At 30.9% G+C, this 20,771-nt stretch overlaps 1 protein-coding gene across 3 annotated transcripts in view; it reads left to right on the top strand.

Moving 5' to 3' along the window:
* Positions 1 to 544: 544 nt before the first annotated feature.
* The window catches only part of Irbp (Inverted repeat-binding protein), a 54,040-nt gene continuing 33,813 nt past the window's right edge, over positions 545 to 20,771 (top strand). For 2 of the 3 annotated variants that reach the window (XR_012756112.1, XR_012756113.1), the window contains exons 1-7: positions 545 to 1,083; positions 2,435 to 2,603; positions 4,292 to 4,388; positions 4,649 to 4,826; positions 6,936 to 7,021; positions 9,931 to 10,020; positions 17,163 to 17,244. Coding sequence is in view for 1 of the 3 variants with exons in the window: in XM_075363301.1 (XP_075219416.1) it covers positions 862 to 1,083; positions 2,435 to 2,603; positions 4,292 to 4,388; positions 4,649 to 4,826; positions 6,936 to 7,021; positions 9,931 to 10,020; positions 17,163 to 17,244 (924 nt within the window). In the remaining 2 variants the exon portion in view is untranslated. The remainder of the gene's footprint in view (positions 1,084 to 2,434; positions 2,604 to 4,291; positions 4,389 to 4,648; positions 4,827 to 6,935; positions 7,022 to 9,930; positions 10,021 to 17,162; positions 17,245 to 20,771) is intronic. The other variant, XM_075363301.1, reaches the window with a different exon arrangement.

The following is a 20,771-nucleotide window of genomic DNA, read 5'->3' as shown; positions in this document are numbered from 1 at the left end:
TTTCCAAAAACAGGAAGTATTAAGTTATGATTTGGCCACATGCTTGAGTGGTTTCCTAATGATTTCAAAACGGGCACTTCAGCGAGGTCACTGTTGCAACACATACAAAGAAGGTACATAACAGCCCTAAAAGCAATCCAGCTTAAAGAAGAACATTTCTGTATATTATTTTGCTGAATGTTTGTTGTTAAAATTTGTTTTATAAAATAAAACTCACTTAAACAATAAGTATTTGAAAGAAAGAAATTTGAGTAAAAATTAGAATAATTATTGGCTTATGTGCATAAATTTTAGTGTATTCGTAAAATGACTCTTTGTACTGTGTAGTATAGTATGAATAATTATTTAAACACAATTTGCTTTCTAACCGTCAATTTTAAACCATAAACTAGTGGTGGGTTAAACAAATGTTTTGATACGATTCTCACAAAGAATCGTTCGTCCGACTCAACGATTATTTTCCTTGTCACTAGTACTGTAAACTCTAATGCTCATGTTCTCTTCTCTTCTTCATCCTTGTTTAGCGGTTCATCTCTCTTCATACTCCTTTTCCACTCAGCTGATGCATACATACTAAATGTCTTTAATTCTTCTCTTTTCAACACTAAGAAAGATTGCTATGAATCGTAACTGAGAAAGATTTGTTTTCCTATTACCTATCCAACTCATTGTTGAGAATCGCAAACAGAATCGGTTTGCGGGGGAAACCGATGATTCTTTCGTTCAGTATAATGAATAGAATTGAAGGAACGACTAGTTCACGATTCTTCCCCCCATTACTACAATAAACACCATCGTGAGGTTATAGAGTTAGTCTGGATTAAATTTGTTTCAGTGTTTACTTGCTGTAAAAGTTTGAATATGAGTTGGAAAAATTATAGTGTTGATAATGATGATGATGATGAAGAGGAATCAGAATTCCATGAAAAAAATCCTTACGTAGGACGTGAAGGAATAATATTTCTGATCGATGCAAGGAAAGAAATGTTTGTTAAAGATCTTAAAAAATGTTTGGAAGAAGACGAAAATGATGAAAGCAGTGATAAAGATGTAAATTATTCTACATTTCAACTAGCTTTACTGGTAAGTTACTTTTACCTTATGGAATAAAAACTTCTTTCTAAAAATAAATTGATTCTTTATTTTAAAAGTGTTTTACTTTTGTTACTTGGTTATGTGTTATTTTTTTTATTTAAAAATAAATTCAGTTGTGTTTATGTAAGACCGGCATAAAATTATTAATAGATATTTTAGTTATGTTTAGTTTGAGGTGTAGTTATGTCAATGAATAAATAAATAAACAGTGGTAATTTTTTTTTGGTACTTTTTATTTCCAGGTTAGCATTTTTAAACACAATAGCATTTCTGTTTACTCTGATGCTAGTCCCGCAATAGCTGGAACAAAAAGATTATAATAATAACATAAGTATTAAACAGTTCTGTAGAACATGGTAATCACTTCACCTTTTTATGCTTTAAACTGGTCCCAATGTAACTGTTGTCACCAAACATATCTATTCTATGCTTTTTTCATTGTCTGATAATTTCTGTATACTTGTCAAAATGACAAATCATTCTCGTCTTTTCAACTTCTGTTTCCTTACATCATTTGTGCAGATTATGATGTTCCCAATTCCATTTGCAGGTGACTCTGCATTATTACTGGTAGCACTGAAATGTCTAATGATTGTAACTTGTATTTTCAGATGGTTCACATGTATAACAATACATGGTTAGTCACCTGTATAAATTAAATAGTCATGAAGGACACTTTTTGAAGTACATTTGTGACATGCTGGATTAAGATAAGTTCAGACTTTTAAGTCTTGTTGAGAAAGAGACAGTAATAAAATATTTAAGCCTCAATATTAATCTTAACAGCAGTCTTTCAAGTAACAATATTTATCTCTGTCATCTGGAATATCTGGAGTAGAAGATCTTTTTTTTCCTGTTTAGTCTCACAATCAGAATCACCTTCAGGTATTACTTCAGAGGATGAATAAGGATGATATGTATGAGTGTAAGTGAACTGTAGACTTGTACAATCTCAGGTTGACCTTTTCTGAGATGTGTGGTTAATTGAAACACAACCACCAAAGAACACTGGTATCTATGAACTAGTATTCAAATCCATATAAAAGTAACTGCCTTTACTAGGATTTGAACGTTGGAACTCTCGATGTTGAAATCAGCTGATTTGTGATGACGCGTACCATCACCACTAACCCACTATACCAACCCGGTGGGTTGGAGTAGAAGATCTAGTTTATGTTAAATGTAAAATGTTAAAAACAATTATTTTTTGTTTTTACAAAATAAAGAAAATATGGTGTTTTTGGTTTTCAATATATTTTTTTAATAGATAATTGTTTATCTAAATGACTTTTGCTTTTAAACTTTACCTCATGAAACGATTTTGCTTTTTGTTTTACAGTGTTGTAAAGAATTAATGTTAAGCAAAATACGATTATCTTCTAAATCAATGATATCTGTTATACTATTTGGAGTAGAAAATGGTGATACAAACCGGAAGCACATTGTAGAATTAGTTCCACTTTCAGTCCCTAATGCTTCAAAAATCAACCAGCTTGATCATTTTATGTGTAAGTATTTATTTTTAAATTTGTCATTTGAAATTAAAAATAAGAAAGTAAAAGAATGTTTTAAAACTATGTATTATGAAAACAAACACTAGGTTAACATAAATAAATTAAAAATACATAAAGACTTCAAAAATTATAGTAAATCATAAAAATCAGGACTTAATATCTTCAATAAACCACCCCCTCTGTTAAAACAACACAAGTGTTGTAAATTTTTTTTAACTACTGTTAGTATATTTAAATTCTATTATATTTAGTTTTAAATAAATCTTGAATTACAAGAGGTTATCTCTAAAGTGAAGACTGTTTCATTGTAAAATGATTTGTTCTGAAATTTTTATAAATATTTTTTTCTCTTAAACTACATGCCTTATACTAGTTCTCTATGTAATTGCCACATGAATTGACATTTATCGTAGCTATACATCAGCTTCAGTATACCCTCGTTGTATTCTTCTGTCGCCAACCCATTTAGCCACTGATTAACAGAATTTTTAAGTTTGTCACCCACGAATTGCTTACTACTCAAAAATTCTTTCAATTTCCCAAACAAATGGTAATCAGAAGGAGCTAACTCTGGACTATATGGTGGGTAATTGTAACTTTCCCATCCAAATGTTCTCAGTAAATCACGTGTTTGGACGTGTATTATCATGCTGCAGGATGATGCTGTCGGTCAGCCACCCACGTCGCCGATTTTGATTGACATGCTGTAACTTACATAGACTTCTGACGTGGCTTCTGCATTTATAGTTGTTCTGCATGGCATGAAATCAATCAGCAGTATGCCAAACCAATCCCAAAAGACTGGCCATCAGTTTGTGTCCAAATGGCTGTGGCTTGACCTTTGTTGTTCTGGTTGGTGATTGAGGATGATGCCATTCACTTAACTGCGGTTTTCTCTCTGGCATGTAATACAAAATTTATGTTTCATCACCGGTAACAATTGAATTAAGGAACTCATCACCTTTTTCTGTGTAGCGCATCAAAAATTCCAAAGCAGATCCCATTCAGATTTTTTTTGTGACATTCTGTTAAGATGTGTGGCACCCAACTTGCACAAACCTTTCTGAAGCCTAAGCGGCCATGAACAATGCAACCAATAACAGCTCTTGAAACATCAGGAAAAAGAAGGGCCAGGTCAGAAATCGTTGAGTGACGATCTTTTCTGATTTCATCATCAACGTGTTTCAACAAGTCCTCAGTGATTATCGAGGGTGTACCTGAACGTTCTTCATCATGCACATTAATTCTGTTATTTCACACCATTTTCAAACGTCTCTTTGATTCATTACATTATCACCATACACAGCAACCAACTGCCTATGAATTTCAGCTGGCTTCACGTTTTGAGGTTTAAAAAACATATGACTCCACGTATTTCACAGTCGGCAGCAACAATGATTTAACTATTCATTTTGTAACATAATAACTCGCACATAATCAAAGATATTACATGACAACTTACAGATAACAATGCAGTGTGTATATACTAGTGTGGCATGAACGACACAGATTCCTTAAGGACCTTAAGGAGAGAAATTTCCCCGTAGTATTACTTTAGAGATATTCCTTGAACAAAATAGGAGAGAAATCTGTTTTATCCTTAATCTCTTACAATATAATTATTAGATAATCGTTCGCAGATTAAATATATTACTTAATCTCTTTTTTTTTATATTTTTCAGCGAAATCACCAAATGATTTCAGAAAAGAGTATGGTCATTCAACTGATGCTTATCTTGTTGATGCATTACCTGCTTGCATGCTCAGCTTTAGTTCATGGTAAGCAATAATTTTTTTTTTATCTTTGTTACATTTATAGATATGTCTATGTTTATATAGTTCCTTTATAATGGAAATGTGTATAACATTTCCATAGAGTTTAACAGGTAGAAATTAAAAAAAGAACCATTTCCCAGTCATTTACAGCATAAAATATATTTAAACATCATTGTGTATCTGATGATATTATTTCCATTTCTGTTTAGCTTCTGCTGTACAATTTTCTAGTTGGCAATGATTAATTGTGGTTTTTTCAACAGTTCTGTTACATTGGGTTATAAACGCATACTTCTCTTTACTAAGGATGATAACCCTGATGCTTCACATTCTGATAAACAACATCAGATTTGCCAGAGAGCAAATGACATTTCACAAGCTGGTATCGATTTAGATATCATTCCATTTGGTTCACAGTTTGATACTGAAAAATTTTACCAGGTAAATAAAATTTTACATCTGCTTATATTGTAACTTTTTTTACAAAATTTTTTTAAAAATTTAATATTATTAATTATAAAACAAATTTGTACTGATTTTCTTCAATTGAAAAATGAGCATATTCATTATGGTCAGGTTGATTATTCACTTTGAATGTAGAAGTTAAACTGTTTTCTGGGGTAAAGGGTTTTTATGTTTCATTATCACACTCACAAAGGTATGTTGTATGTGTAATTTGCTCACTCACGATCACTGATATAGAATCATTTTTTCTGTGTTCATACAGTGAGAAATAGCAGTTAAAAAGCCCAAAGGAATAAACTCCTGTTATGCTATGAATTGAGTACAAGTTTGAATGTCTAACCCTTAATGTCATTGTGGAACTTTGCAAAGATATACAGTAATTGACAGCTCCTGACTGATAGACAATGAAGCTGTAGCTAGTAGTCCACTATTTGTTAACAACTTGTAATTCTACATCATACATTTTTTTTATGATTGTAATTTTGCTAAAGATATCTTGTTAGTTACCGCTACAAAATACTCCTTTAGTTCATACAGCAGTTTCTAGATATCTATAACATCGTACAATTATATCATTTTTGTACAAATGCACATTCCTACTTTGTATATAACGTTGCAGTTAATGATAAATAATCAAATTTTTAATCTGTATAATTTTATTTGAAACTGTTAAATAATCTTTTTTCATAGGGTCTGTTAAGAATGTGAATATAATACATTCGTTCCCTAATGTGTAATTTCTATGATTACCTTATGCTGAAAATTGTTTTTTTTTGCATTCTCTAGTGCAGGTATCATTATAACACTTATATATTAATTTTTTGTTCAAAAAATTAAGTTGTAGCTGTGTTTGTCATAAAAGTGTTCTCTAGCCTTGTAATCAGTTTTTGTATGTAACTGTTTAATAAATATTCAGACTGTGTGTGTGCGCACGCGCGTTCATGCATGCAAATGCATGTGTGTGCATGTCTCTTTCTCTGTGAGTATGTGTAGTCAGTAGTAGTCCACTATTCTTGGTGAATTCAATATTGTTACTGAGATTAAAAGGTTCACTAGAATAAATGTGAAAATGAAAGAAACATATAGGCATTTAGTGAGATTAGAAACACTCAAAGAGTTTATGAAGTTATGTCATCTAATTAGCTATTTGAAAAGGTAAATTGCAGGGCATACATTATTGAATAGGAGGTTAAGTAGAAAATGGAGTTATAAAGCAGGAGTTGAATAATTTTTCACTGAGTGATTAAAAATGAATGATTATAGAAAACTAACCTGTGTGCAGTGAAAGAATACATTTTGATCAAATCCAATTATAGTCATGTATAAAAAAGGTGAGAAGGGGAGAATGCATACTACACTAATAAATTAATAAATATTATATTAAAATAAGTTATGAATGATTTTGAAAATGAAGACAAACAGTCGTCTGATTTTAGTCATTTTTCCCTAAAATTAAAAATTGTTGAAAAAACTATCAAAAAAAAAAAAATCAAATTCAGTGGAATCTAAAAATGAAACTTACTGATTGCTATATTCTAACAAAAAGAATTTATAATTTTCCTAATCCTTTGTAGATGAAGGAGGAAGTATCTAAAATCACAGAATTGCAGGCATAACAGTTGGAAATTACCCATATCAGCCATAGATATATTTACATAATGTTGAACGTGATACTTGTAGTTTATAATTTTTTACATTCACAGCTTGTTGATGTGGTTATTTCTCCTATTATCCATGAGCAAAGGATTCTCAACTTGTGAAGGTTAAACATTATTACTTCCTGACCATTTTACAGGTGTTAAAATCCATGGTTATTTATATATAAATAAATAAATTTGACTGTAATAATCTTTGAATCGATTAGCATTGATATATAATAAATTAGCTTTCTGCATTCATAGATTTGTTTGTTAATGATGATAAAAAAATGAGCTTCATAAATTGCAGCATTCTACTCACAATTATAATATACACACCATGTACACAAATATCACATAATGTACTTGTAGAATCTGCGCATGTAATCTCTTTAATACATGTAAGTTAACAGTTATGTGGATTTTATTGTTGGCTTTGTTTTTTTAGGAAATTGTGCAAACTGTAAAAAAAGAAAGATTTGTCATTCATGCACCGTTTGATAATATAAATGATATACTTGACACAATCAACAGGTAAGACGCATTATTATTATTATTATTATTATTATTATTATTATTATTATTATTATTATTATTATTATTATTATCTTTTATGATTACTTAGGATCATTTTAGTTAGTCCATTATCAAAGTCTATTTGATGGGGAGACTGTTTGGGCGTTGAAGTCCTCCCAGTAATTTTTCATACATTCTGATCTTTGTGCCCTTTCTAGTGTTGGGAGTTTTTTTTCTTGTGAGTGTGAAGTGAGTTTCTGTTCTTGATTTTCTTGTTTAATTTTTTCATATCTGTGATGTCTTCTGGTGTAAGGCCAATTTCTTTCAGATCCTCTTATTTCGCTGGTCCATCTGTATCCTGTCTTGGTGTTTTTCAAGTCTAGATTGTACTGAAATAGCTGTTTCAGAAGTCTTGAATCTTGCAACTTCATGATATGTCCAAAGAATCCTAGTCTCTTCTTTTTGCATGGTATCAGTGATGGGTTCTAACTCTTTGTACACGACTTGTTAGATACAATGCACACCACTGCCCGTCTTTCTGATACTTTTTATTGATGCAGGTTCTTTCAATTTTCTGGAGTCTGTCAATCTTTGATTGTTTGTTCAGCTGGAAGTGTTTCTGCTGCATAAGTGACTTCTGATTTTATAACTGTGATATAATGTCTTATTTTTGCATATATTGATAGGCATTTTGTATTGTAAGTGTACCAGGTTAATGTTTGAGCTCTAGTAAATTTGTTTTTTCTTTTTTGGATTGAGGTTTTTTCGTTTAGGTTGTTTGTTATTATTTCTCTGAGGTATTTAAATTGGGTTACTGTTTTGATTTTATTACCATTTATATTTACTTCTTTTAATCATGGTTTTTTTTGGTACATAATTTCTGTCTTTTTGAATGATATTTTGATGCCAGTTTTATTTGCAATGTTTTGAAGTTCTAATATCTGTGATTTAGCTTCGTCGATATCATTTGCTAACAGTGTCAAGTCATTGGTGAAACCAAGACACTTTATATAGATTTTTTGGCCTATTTTTTTTACTTTTGGGGGACTTTTTTTAGCCATTCTCTCATTACCATTTCTTATTCAAAGTGATGGGCTCCAAAGATGGATCCAAAGTGATGGGCTCTCAATTCTATTATTCAACACGTTGAATAATAGCAGTGAGAGCCCATCACTTTGGCACATTCCTGTTTTGATCTCAAATGGTTCTGAAAGTTTGTCCCTGAATTTTACTTTCAACTTAGTGTTTGTGAGGGTCAATTTTATCACATTTATTAATTTGGTAAGACAATTTTAGGATGAGTGCTGAGATTCTTGAGGATTTGTGAGGGTCAATTTTATCACATTTATTAATTTGGTAAGAAAATTTTAGGATGAGTGCTGAGATTCTTGAGGATTGTGACTGAAATTCTTGTATGGAGTTTATTATTTTGAGGCTGACTAAAAAGCCTGTTCCGAACTGTGGGACATTTTTCATCTCTCTCTTCCCAGGTATACCTTTTGTAGAGCCTATATCCTTGAGATTCCATGGTGTCCTGGCCGGTGTTTCTTATTTCCTGCAGACCCATGATTAGAATTTTGTGTTGGCCCATTAGGCCAGTTTTTATTTTTAGTTTACCAGTCTGGATGAGTGAGTTTACATTGTGTATGGAAATGTAGGTGATTTACTTTGATTTGATTTTGAGCTTTGTATTTTTCTTGTTCATGTGTGTTGTGTTGTTGCATCCAATGCTTCCGATCACATGTTGTTTTCTAAGTGGCAGCCCACAGTATCTGAACGCTGCCTTTTCTGAACTCTGGTGTTGCTTGGTTCAGCTGATGGAATATCCTTAAAAGACCTTTTGTGGTTGACTGTCAAGGGGTCACCTGTGGTGGGACTAGGTCCCAAGTTACAACTCCAGATGTGATCTAGTGTGGTGTGATTTGATGATAAATGAAGCTGTGAAGTTTGTTTGGATTCAATTCACCGGATAAATTTCTCTTAATTGTTCCGCATACATCCAGGTGCACCTTGTGGAGGCTCAATCTGACTTGTTAAAGTTGTTATTTTGGAGAAAAATTACAAATTCTGATCCCAAACTTTATGCCTGTAAGATACTTTATTGTATCGATTATTATTTTTTAATAATCCTTATTTCTTTTGTTGTTTGTGTGTGTACACCACAGGGATTCATAAATGAACTACTAGGTAGAGTAATAGAGATTTTTAAGTATGCACTGTAATAGAGTCTGATTAGGTGCATTAATTGATTGGTTGGATTTTTTCTCATTTCTATATTTGACAGTAGTAAGTTGTGATATAGTAATAACTGAAGATAATATAAGAATGAAAAGGTTTCTTATTTGATGAATTCTGTTCAGTTACTGTGTTTGAAATTTCATTTGAGAATATTTATGTTGATGGTCAATAAAATTAAACAGTTACTATGTTTAAATTATTAAAAAGAAAGAAAGTTTTAATTAATTTTATTAAATATTTTTTCCTCTGATGAAATAATAAATTTTAAAATTGGTAACTTCCAAGAAAATGAAATATTTGGTTTACTTAACTAACATATATCTTAAAGGTATTTCAGTAAATACATCATTCATTCATTTGTTATTTATTATTCATATTTCCCATGAATCCAGATTTAGATGCTTTACTTTCAAGCAAATATAAATGATAAAACATCAATAAAATATAATTAATAACAAAAGTATGATTAATGAGCAAGTAAAATTTTAATATTATGATAGGATTCAGAAAATAATGCATTTAAATTATTCAGATGAATATATATTCAAATTATTGTAGCAAAAACAACAAATGTTCCATTATTAGCCAAAGATTATAATAACAACAAACACTTAATTTTATATTAGCAACTGGATAGTAAACATACCTCTATATTTTTATATTTTAATTAAATCTATTCTTGTTTTCAGGGAAACCCATGTTAAGCGAAGTATTGCACGAATCCAGTTTCGTTTGGGTCATGAAGTTACTATTGGTATTGGCATTTATCGATTTACTCAGTATGTTCATAACTTTTTTTTTACTCTTACACTACTTAAAGTATTAAAAGTACAGTTTTTAATGCAGTGTCTGAAAGTATCAATACAACATTATGGTCAACTCATGATGTTTGATTACTATAGAATGCTTTTCATTTTTTCGTGATTCAAAAAATATTTACAAAATAATTATTATAGATTTGGAATTTTAATATGTTCAAATTTAGACAAGACTCATAATGAAGATGAGCTTACAGAATTGTATAAATTGTACATATCTGCAAACTACATACTTTATTTCATCTTTTTAATTTACCTTAAATAAAAATTTTAAAATAATAACTTAATCAAGTGTGCTTTATTAAACAATAATGTACCAAAATAAATAAATACATTAAAAAAATAAATTTTAGGTAATGGTATGCTAATAGAAAATAATAATAAAAAATATATAATAACAATTATAATAACAATAAAAAATCAGATCAAGGAATACATATATAAATCAGCTACCCTTACATACAGTGGCATGACTGAAGCCGTTTCCCAGATTCTTAAAAATAACATTTTTCTGGTTACCTAAAGACCCCAAGTAATTCAAAAAGTAATATATGTGTTCCCAAAAACCAAAAGAGAATATAAGAATTGAGTTATAAACTGAAATAGTTTTTATAAAATCAAGAACATTTATACTATTTACAAATATTAAAAGTGCCAGTACCTTATCAGTATAGGAAGCATTATGTACAATATAAATTGTAATTATTCACTTTGTACCTTATCATTAAAATATAATTAGATACAAACAAATAATAAATTATTTATGAAATAAAATAACAGTCAATACATCCACAATCCACAATATATAACAATCAAACATTAATTAAAATTAGCAGTATAATGAGATTTACATCTAACAATCTTGTTCCATTTATAATTTTAGTTTAAAATTATTCAGTTAAATAATTTTTTCATGCCACAACATTCAGTACCTTATTTTCCTATTAGCATTTAACTTCTTCATGACAAATCCTTTAAAAACGCCAATGACTCAATAACATGAAAATTTTGCAGCAGTTACAGAGTTAGTTAATTATCATTTCAGCTATTCACTTATTTATTTTAATATCACTATAAATAATTAATTATTAATTTATTTAGATTACATTTTTTATAGTCCATTTTTTTCCCCTCTGTAGGCTAAATAACTATATATAATATATAGTTTGTTCAGCCTCCGCAAAGAACAGAATTAGAGAACACTTACCTTTACTTTTTTATGTTCACAATGTTTTTGGGCCTAAGTGTATTTTTAGTGATATTTTTTAATAATTCTTCATCTGTTTACATTTAATCATTAAATCTTATTTTTTTACTTTTATTTCATAGAAATTGTTATTAATAAAATTTAAAAACATTTTAAAAATTTAGAACAAATATTTGTTTAGTCAAAAGAATGAAAAAGTATTGCAGTAACTATTATTTTATCTTTATATGCCAACTTAAATAATTTTAATAAGAATGTCCCCATCAAATTCTGTTTGCAGATTTATACGGCTGAATTTACGTTTATATATACAATTTTTCTAAAATTTCTAATTTTTTATTACTATTTTCACTTTCAATATTTACTCTTTAGATTATTTCTAAATTAGTTATATTGTGATTATTATTTATTAAATGGTCGACTACATTTGAGAAACCTATTTTTTTGTTTTTATATGATCTAAAATGTTCATTAAATCTTATCTTTAAAGAACCTATTCATTTTACCAATATTGTAACAATAATTAGAAATATATGTAAGCAGAATTATTTTGAATTTAATGGAATCTGTTATAAACAAGAAAATGTTTTACCCATGGTATTTCCCTTATCTGCTGTAATGTCGGAAATTTATCTGCATGAATTTAGAAGTAGAATAGTCTATGGTATAAATCAAGTACATAAAATTTTATTATGGGTCAGATATGTGGATGATATTTTAGTTATATATGAACCAGTTATAAATAACAAACATGAAGTAGTTTTAAATAAATTAAATTCATTTCATAATACATTAAAATTTACATATGAAGTGGAACATAATAGAAAATAAATTATTTAGACGTAAATATTAAAATAAATAAAAACAATCAAATAATAACTGGAGTATATAAAAAACCTACCTTAAATGAAATCATTATAAACAACAATTCTAATCATCCGCGGTCCCAAAAAATTAATATTTTTAAAAACATGATAAATATAAAAATAAAATACATTAACAATAAACAGGAATTGCATAATGAAATAAGTAATATAAACAATGGATTTTGTGCGTCATTGATTGATAACATATATAAAAAATATCCAGAATTTTTCAATAACATAAACATTACTAAATACCTATAAATAAAAATAAAAATGGTGAAAATATTTATATAAAGTACTCTTATACAAATAAAATTATAGAAAACTTGATTGACACATATAATGATAAAAAATATAAGCCCTTTATAAACCTCATTAACTGATACACAAAATAAAGTTTTTTTTATGCTTCTCTAAGTGTGATATCATTTCTTGAATTGCTTTTTTTCATACATTACAATCTGTAAATACAATTTTTCTATTACCCTTACTTTTAAGTAAATTACACTTCAAAAAAATTAAGGGAAAATATAGTTAAAATCTGTAAAATTTATAATTTTGCATGGCCATATCTGTGCTAGAATGATTTTGCTGATGCTTTTCTTTTATAAATAGCCTTAGGCACATCCCGAATTAATGTCCAACAGTAATCGGGTAGCATGTTAGTACTCCATTTCCCTTTATAGCGGCTTTCCAACACCGAAATGTCTTGGTGGAAATGTTCACCGTGTTTGTCATTTATATCTCCGAGGTTGTCCAGGAAAACTCCAGATGTGAGTGGAGGAAATGTATTTTCAAAGACATATTACATTCCATAGCTCTGTATGAAGTAAGAAGTTGATTAAAAATATCGTGGTAATTGTCAGATTTTTGCAAAATGTTTGCAAACGTCTTTAAATGAAGCCTAAGCTGCACTTTCAACATTATTTAACATTGAGTTAAATACATCATCTTTGATCAACTTCCTTATTTGAGGACCGACAAATATTCCTTTTTTAATTTTTCCTTCACTTACATTCAGAAATTTCTGCCTGATATACAAAAATCCAGAACTGTCCTTCATTGCTTTTACAGAATTTTTCATTAGTCCTAGCTTGATATGGAGAGGGTGGTAAAAATATTTTTTGGGGTTCTATGAAACTCAAAAAAATAAAAAGTAATAAAAACATAAAGTTTTTGGGAATCAATGAAAAGGCACCAGTCCTCAGGTTTATGAACTTGCCTAAGTGCAACATATGCTCATCAATATTTGTGCAATAAACCAAATTATTTTCATCAATAAAGTACTGAGAAAGTTCTTTTTGTAGGCTCCGAAAGCCTAAATGTTTGTATTTTTTTTAAAAGTAAATTCCAACCTTGCAGTCTTGATCCTAACAGTTCAGCTTGATTTTTTGATAAATTTAAATTTCTAACCAAGTCATTTAATTCACCTTGTGATATAAGATGTGGCTTATTGGAAGATAATTCAAAACCAAAATCATTGTCACTGCTTTCGAAACACACATTCAAAGGTGGCTCAGGAACTGGAATAATTTCACTGTGAGGTACAGGCCTGATTGCAGAGTGCAATGAAGGATATTTAACAGTATGTTTAATTTTTTAGAAATTCCAGACACACTTGTTAAACAAAAGTAACAATCAGTTACATGATCCTTTGGTTTACGCCAAACCATAGATACACCAAACGACAGCCTTCCATGTACTTTTCAGCCATCCTCTTAAATATACAGAACAATTAGTGCATACTATATGAGGAGCCCACGTCTTATCCTGATCACCAATTTTACAGTGAAAATACAAATGATGTACTTTATTAATTAAAGGTGTAATTTTTTATATTTGATTTTTCGGTACACTCACCACATACATAACAAAAGGCATCCACATCATTTACACAATTTCGAGGCATTATGACTGCACTGTTTACAAACTTAAGACAGCAATAAGACTGAACAAAATTAATTCATTTCTAAATCCAGTGCTTAATACAAACAACATAGCTGTGTTTTCAGCTACATGTTTTGACCTGCACAGACTTGATTAATCTTGTCCACGAAGGCTCACTCTTCAGTATTAGATATGATGTTATATGATGTGATATGATGTTATGACTATGACAAGATTTAATTCTTTGTCTATGATTGTTTATTTATAGCCTACAAATTATGTTATCAAAGTTAAACAATAAAAAAATGAGCTAACAAGATACAATATAGGAGCTTAAAATGGTAACTATACATTGAAAAATGAAAAAAATCCTTTAATTAAGATTTAAAAATTTTTCAAAAATGGTGTGTGATAGATTCTGAGTTCATATTCATTTTCAGCTTCAAAAAACAGATTAAAATCATGTATTGCATGTTAGGAAACAAAAATTATGTTTATTAGTGTAATCATATAATAAAACATTTAAAATATTAAAAATAATATTAAAAAAGTAAAAAATAAATATAATTCTTCCGGTATTTATAAAATAAAATGCAGCAATCACAAAAAGATATATATTGGTAAAACAAATAGTTTGTTTAAAGATAGATTTAATGAACATTTTAGATTATTTAAAAATAAAAAAATAGGTTTCTCAGATGTAGCCGACCATGTAATAAATAATAATCATAATATAACAATTTAATAATCATAATTATAATTTAATATGTAATTTAGAAATATTCGAGAGTAAATATTAAACATGAAAATAGTAATAAAAAGTCAGAAATTTTAGAAAAATTGTGTGTATATATATATATAGAGAGAGATAAAGAGAGTGAGTGAGAGAGAGATGTAAATTCAGCCTTATAAATCTGCAAACAGAATTTGATGGGGACATTCTTATTAAAATTATTTAAGTTGGCACACAAAGGTAAGATATTGATAAATTATTAGTTATTATTACAATACTTTTCATTCTCTTGACTGAATAAATATTTATTCAGAATTTTAAAAATGTTTTTAAATTTTATTAATAACAATTTTTATGAAATAAAAGTAAAAAGAAAAAATATAATGTGAAAATATACACATATTATTGTTTTATGAAGAATTATTAAAAAATATCACTGATGGTGGGCGTAGGCCCAAAAACATTTGAACATAAAAAGTAAAGCTGAGCATTCTCTAATTCTATACTTTGCAGAGGCTAAAGTATTATATTATATAAATAATTAATTATAAAAATTTTAATTTTTTTTTAAATTAGTTGTTTTTAAACGATTAATTATTGTTATTTAACCGCTAAATAAAATTTAAAACTTGATAAAAATAAAATAGTAAAAAATTCTTACATATTTTAATTGCAATTAAAAAAAAATCTTATTTTTTCAACAATATTAAGGTAATATGAGAAAGATGAGATAACTAAACATATTATTATGAAAGATGGGTACTTGTTAAAGTACCTCCACTTGAAAAATGAAACTTTCAGAATGTCATAGAGTAACTTCCATTTTAATATTCAATAAGATATCATGTTATCAAAACATCTGAAGTTGATGTGAAATAATAACACTGAACTTGTCAAATTTGCTGTACAAAGATTCATACAGTTTTCCTGTTGTGTATCAGATATTTCCATTTTCCCCTTCATTACTTTACTGAGCTATAAAAATGTTCCAACCGTAGGCTAAGGGAACCAGCAGCTCTTTCTTTCATTCCATCGTTTTCTATCAGTCATTTGTACAATAAATTAGCAAGCATAATAATAGCATTGACATTAAATTAGTTGTGTGTATATATATATATTTTTTTTTTCCCTTTATCTAAAATAAACTTACTTAATAGCTTACTTACTTTAAAATAAATTAACTTAATAGCAGTCAATTTTTGAGTTATCATTTTCGTTGCAGACTTGAGTGTACAAAACGAATTTGTAAAACATCTTTTACCATTGTTCTTTATTTAAGAACAATCAAAACTGCCAAATTAGGATTTTTAGAAGGTTATTTTTAGAAGGTTAGTGGTATTTTAAATGTAACCATCAGTTAAGAATATTTTTACAATACACAACTTTTATAGTTAGTGTCAAGTTTAAAATTTCTTTGTATTCACTTTCTGAATTAGGAATTCTGTTCAGTAAATCTTTTTTTTTTTTTTTTTTACTGTAACTGTTAAAATAGAAAAACACTTATAGCAAGCTGAGTTCTTATAAAGACATTGCCGTGGTTTGAGTGTTGTAAAATTCTAAATATATTAAGTGCCAATTTTGCCTTTGAAGTCAAATGTTTAGTTAATCTGTCTCTTTTGTAATTTTTAATAAATACAAAGCTCATAATAGAAAAGATTAGTTTTATAACATTGTGATAAACATAATGTAATGATTTTCTCATTAAATGTGTGGACAGACATGTGAGGCTGTCATAGATATATTACAAAAACAGTATATAAAGTTTTGGTATATTAGACCACTTAGATGCAAAATATTTTTTTAATTTAGCTGAAATCAACATTTATATACTATGTTTACATACATCCTAGGAGATTTTTAACTATCCAATTTTCTTGAAGCGATTCATTTTCTCACCCCTCTATCCCTTTCCTTATTCCTATTTCTTTCCTGGAATTATAAATTAAAAAACCTTAAAATTGTCACACTGATTTCATCTATAGCACCAAGATGGCTCCATCCAGTAGCCAGTAGGACAGCTGGTTCCTAAATAAGAACTTGATAGAGCGTGGCTGCCTTTGGGTTTGCCCAGAACTCTGTTTCTTATTCAGGGTTCTATAAAAAGAATATCTGGATGCTCAAGTACTTATCAGGTAAAAACAGGCTCATACAATTGAAATCATCTCATCTGAATTTCAAATTATAAAATACTGTTTCTTTATAAATTTACAGCTCATAATATAAAGTTTAATTTTTTTTATCGAAGTCCAAAATTCACATAATCACAGGAATTTATGAAAATAATTGAAAAATCTATAGTCACCTTGAAAGATAATAAACTTGTTAATTACTATAACAAATAATTTTAAATTAAATAAATATAAATATTGCATTTTTTTATGAATTATTAATGTGTGGATTTTCTTTTCAGCAAAAATAGTGGGGTGAAAAAAACTCTCCTTTCAAGGGAAAGTAACGAGCAAGTTCGTTCTGTTAGACAACATTTGGATGTAGTAAGTGCAAATTAAATTTTCAGTAAATTATTTTATATTTATGTTTTTATTTTATTTTGTTATTTTAAATATTCAGTGTAGAATAAAATCATTTGAATCCATGGAAATATTTTAATGTCAAAATACTCAAAGCTTTTGGCCATTCTCAGACTGACCCTATGTAACACTTCAAGTGTAGTAGTGTTATTAAACATAATCGTGGTTACTATATGTTTATTTGAATTGCATCATACTTGTTTAATTCTTTACAATGGGTTAATTTACTAGTTTCAGTGTATCTCATATCTTATTCTATTGTAAATATTTCTAAATCTCGTTTAGTTTACATAGCACACATGTGCTTTTAGCAATGATTACCCTTGACAGATTTTTAACATTGACTTAAAATTCAGTAATCAACACATTAACTTAAATACATCTTATTGATTAGCTTGTTAATTTAGATTATTAATTTATTAAACATTACCGTAATTGCAAAAAAAAGAAGTAAATCAAGAGAAACTATGTTATTTCAAAGGTATGAATTAAATTAACTCAAAGTGTGTAGCACTACTTCTTAGCTTAGCCAAATAACATATTAGTTACCACAAATTTCTTATTATACTAGTCTGAGTGCTTTCAAAAGGTTTATATTCATTTAGCCGATCTTTGGTTCTTATTATCAATTACTGGTCAAATAAGTTAACATCAGATATGGAGGAGGATGAAAGATATTTTGACAGAAAATAGGACCTTATAGGTCTCAGTCTTGCAATAAATAAGAAACTTCAGGATCGAATTGTCTTACAATTACAGAGTAAACAAAAATATCTTCTGAATCCTGGTAAAAATGGAACAATATAAATAGATTTTACAACATTTTAGCGTAAAAGGACTCGGTGGAGAGATGACTTAATTCTATTATATTACACCCTAAATCTAAACAGACTTACAAAGACTACATCATTGATACAATTTATTGCACTTAGTATTTTATCTCCCTCTATGAATCATGAGACCTTGCCGATGGTGAGGGGGCTTTTGTACTCAGTGATACAGAGTAACTGGGCCAAAGGTGTAACCGCATTGGAGAGATATCTGAGGCAGACCAAAGAATGATTCCTGAAAGAGGGCAGCAGCTCTTTCAGTAGTTGTTAAGAGCGTAGGTCAGAATGACTTGAGAATCGAATTGAGGATTTCATAGTGTGTGTGGATGTGATTTTTTTTTATCTGCGCTATACTGTGTTTTTTTATTTTTGGTTTTATTTATTAGATTGGTGTATCGGAAACTTGACGAATAGATAGTGGGCATACCTATAAAGTTTTACAAATATCAGATAATGGACTTACCTGTAATTACAATTTTTCTACTGTGATGTTTTTCTCTATCAGAGACAAATAGGCATACATAACCTATAGGTGAAGCTTTAAATATTCTAAGTCAATCAACAAGATCAAACAGGAGAGTGACATCACATTCTACAACGTAAACAACGACTTAGAGAATTTTCTATATTATGCTGGTGAGTAAACACTTTTTTTCTTTTTTTTTTACCTCATTGGACTTGGAGCGAGGCACACAACTTTGTATGGGAAAGTTTTAACTGTCCAGGCTCTCGATATGGATGAAACACCAGTTAAAACCATTGGGATTGTGTCAGAGCCAACTGTCTCATGGCAGCAGGGTATGAAGGTCATATCTGCCTAGGCCACTTCTGGCATGGTGCTTGCCAATCCTCAGGTTGAGGGCCACCCTCCTAGACCCGCAGTGGACAGTAGTAGAGGAGCCAAGAGACTGAAAGCCAGACAGTCCACCGAGGAAGATGAGATGCCATATGGACTTGAAAGAGGAAAGACATTGTGGTGCTGCCAACTTCTGAGGTTCTTTCTATAAGGCAGACGACAGAATGGAAATTAAGGTTAAGTAGGAGAGAGAAGCCTCTGACGCTCTGAGGCCGAATCTGATCTCCATCTTAAAGGGTGGGTCTATTGCTATGAAAACAAGGATGACCGTTCTCCAAATCATTCAAATCTTTCGACCAGGATTGCCTGGTCACCCTACTGGGATTTGACCAGGACCAACGCTCACAGCATCACCCAGAATGACGTGGCAGTGATGCTTGACTTAGTGTGTCTAATTGCAGGGGGCACATACACCTTCAGGAGAGGAGAGTCCGGGTCTGTGGTGTACCTCACATTTGTAACCCCTGATCTGGCTAGCAGAGTTTCAAAGTGGAAGGTATGGGAAGGATTCACGGCTAGTGAACACCAGGCTGTTATTATGGTGATTGCGGAATGTGATATTCAATGGTCTGCGACAATGGACTGGAGTACCAGAAATATGGATGAGGAAGCATATGCTGGAGCGACTGATCTTCGGAGGGGTAGCTGGAATCCCCACAGCCGCAGATAAGGTGGCCTGTCTTGTTGAGTCTCTCACTGGCACCTATAATGGGACACTCTCCCGCAGTTGTACGGGTGGAGACCTTGTACCTGTGTATTGGTGGACAGTGGAAATTGGACACGGCAGAGGGAGTGCCATCGGCACAGGAGGGGGGTGATGCATGTGCACCTGGACTCTCTTAAGAACAGTGTATAATGTGTATTACAAGGAAAGTAAGAAGCAGCTTGTTGCCCAAATACAGAGCTCAATGAGAGCATGATGGTAACGACTGTTGACCAAGGTGGATGCTGACCCCTGGGAGGAGGCCCTACCGGCTCCTGGTCAGAGGTGTTCACCAACCCAGAGATCACAATATGTGAGATTCAGAGAAATTCAGTCGCATCATTAAGGGCCCCTTTCCTCATGGTGAAGCCCTTGCGAACGTAGATGGGACTAAGGGCGACACCCCCATTGTTCACAAACGATGAGTTGGCTGCCACAGCCATGAGTATGCCAGCAGATAAGTCTCTTGGGCTGGGCTGCTTGCCGAATCTGGTAGTAAAGGTGGTGGCCTTGGTTGACCTGGAAGCGCTGCTCAATTTATATAACTCATGTATCATAGAAGGATTTTTCCCAGAGAGGTGGAAATGGAAAGGCTCGTACTCGACCGGAAGCCTGGAAGGGACCCAGCCCTCCCCACATCATACAGGCCACTGACCATGATCAACACGCTGGCTAAGCTTTTCAAGTAGATGCTGGTGCGAGGACTGGTTGGGGCTGTGGAGGACGCGGGTGGACTCTGCAAGCCAATTTGGGTTCGACAGGTGTAGGTCCGCACTTGATGCTGTCTTTGCCGTTTGCTAGATAATGAACAGCATTATTCAAGAGCATGGGAGGGCGGGCCACAAGAAGGATGTGTGTTCTGGTAACTGTCGGTGTGTGGAATGCTTTTAATAGTGTTAGACATGCTACTATACTGCATGCCTTGGTAGAACTCAGAGTACCAGATTATCTGATTAGGCTAATGCAGTCTTATTTGTCTGGTTACAGACCAATAGAGCATGCTCTCGACAGGGGGGGTTCCACAGGGTTCGGTCCTTAGACCGACCCTGACAGCCTCGCAACTATGGTTGATGTGGCTACAACGAGAGAGGCGACTAGAAAG

Source organism: Lycorma delicatula, chromosome 4 (assembly GCF_047948215.1).
Source record: "Lycorma delicatula isolate Av1 chromosome 4, ASM4794821v1, whole genome shotgun sequence".
NCBI lineage: Eukaryota > Metazoa > Arthropoda > Insecta > Hemiptera > Fulgoridae > Lycorma > Lycorma delicatula.
This window is presented reverse-complemented; position numbering and strand designations above follow the sequence as displayed.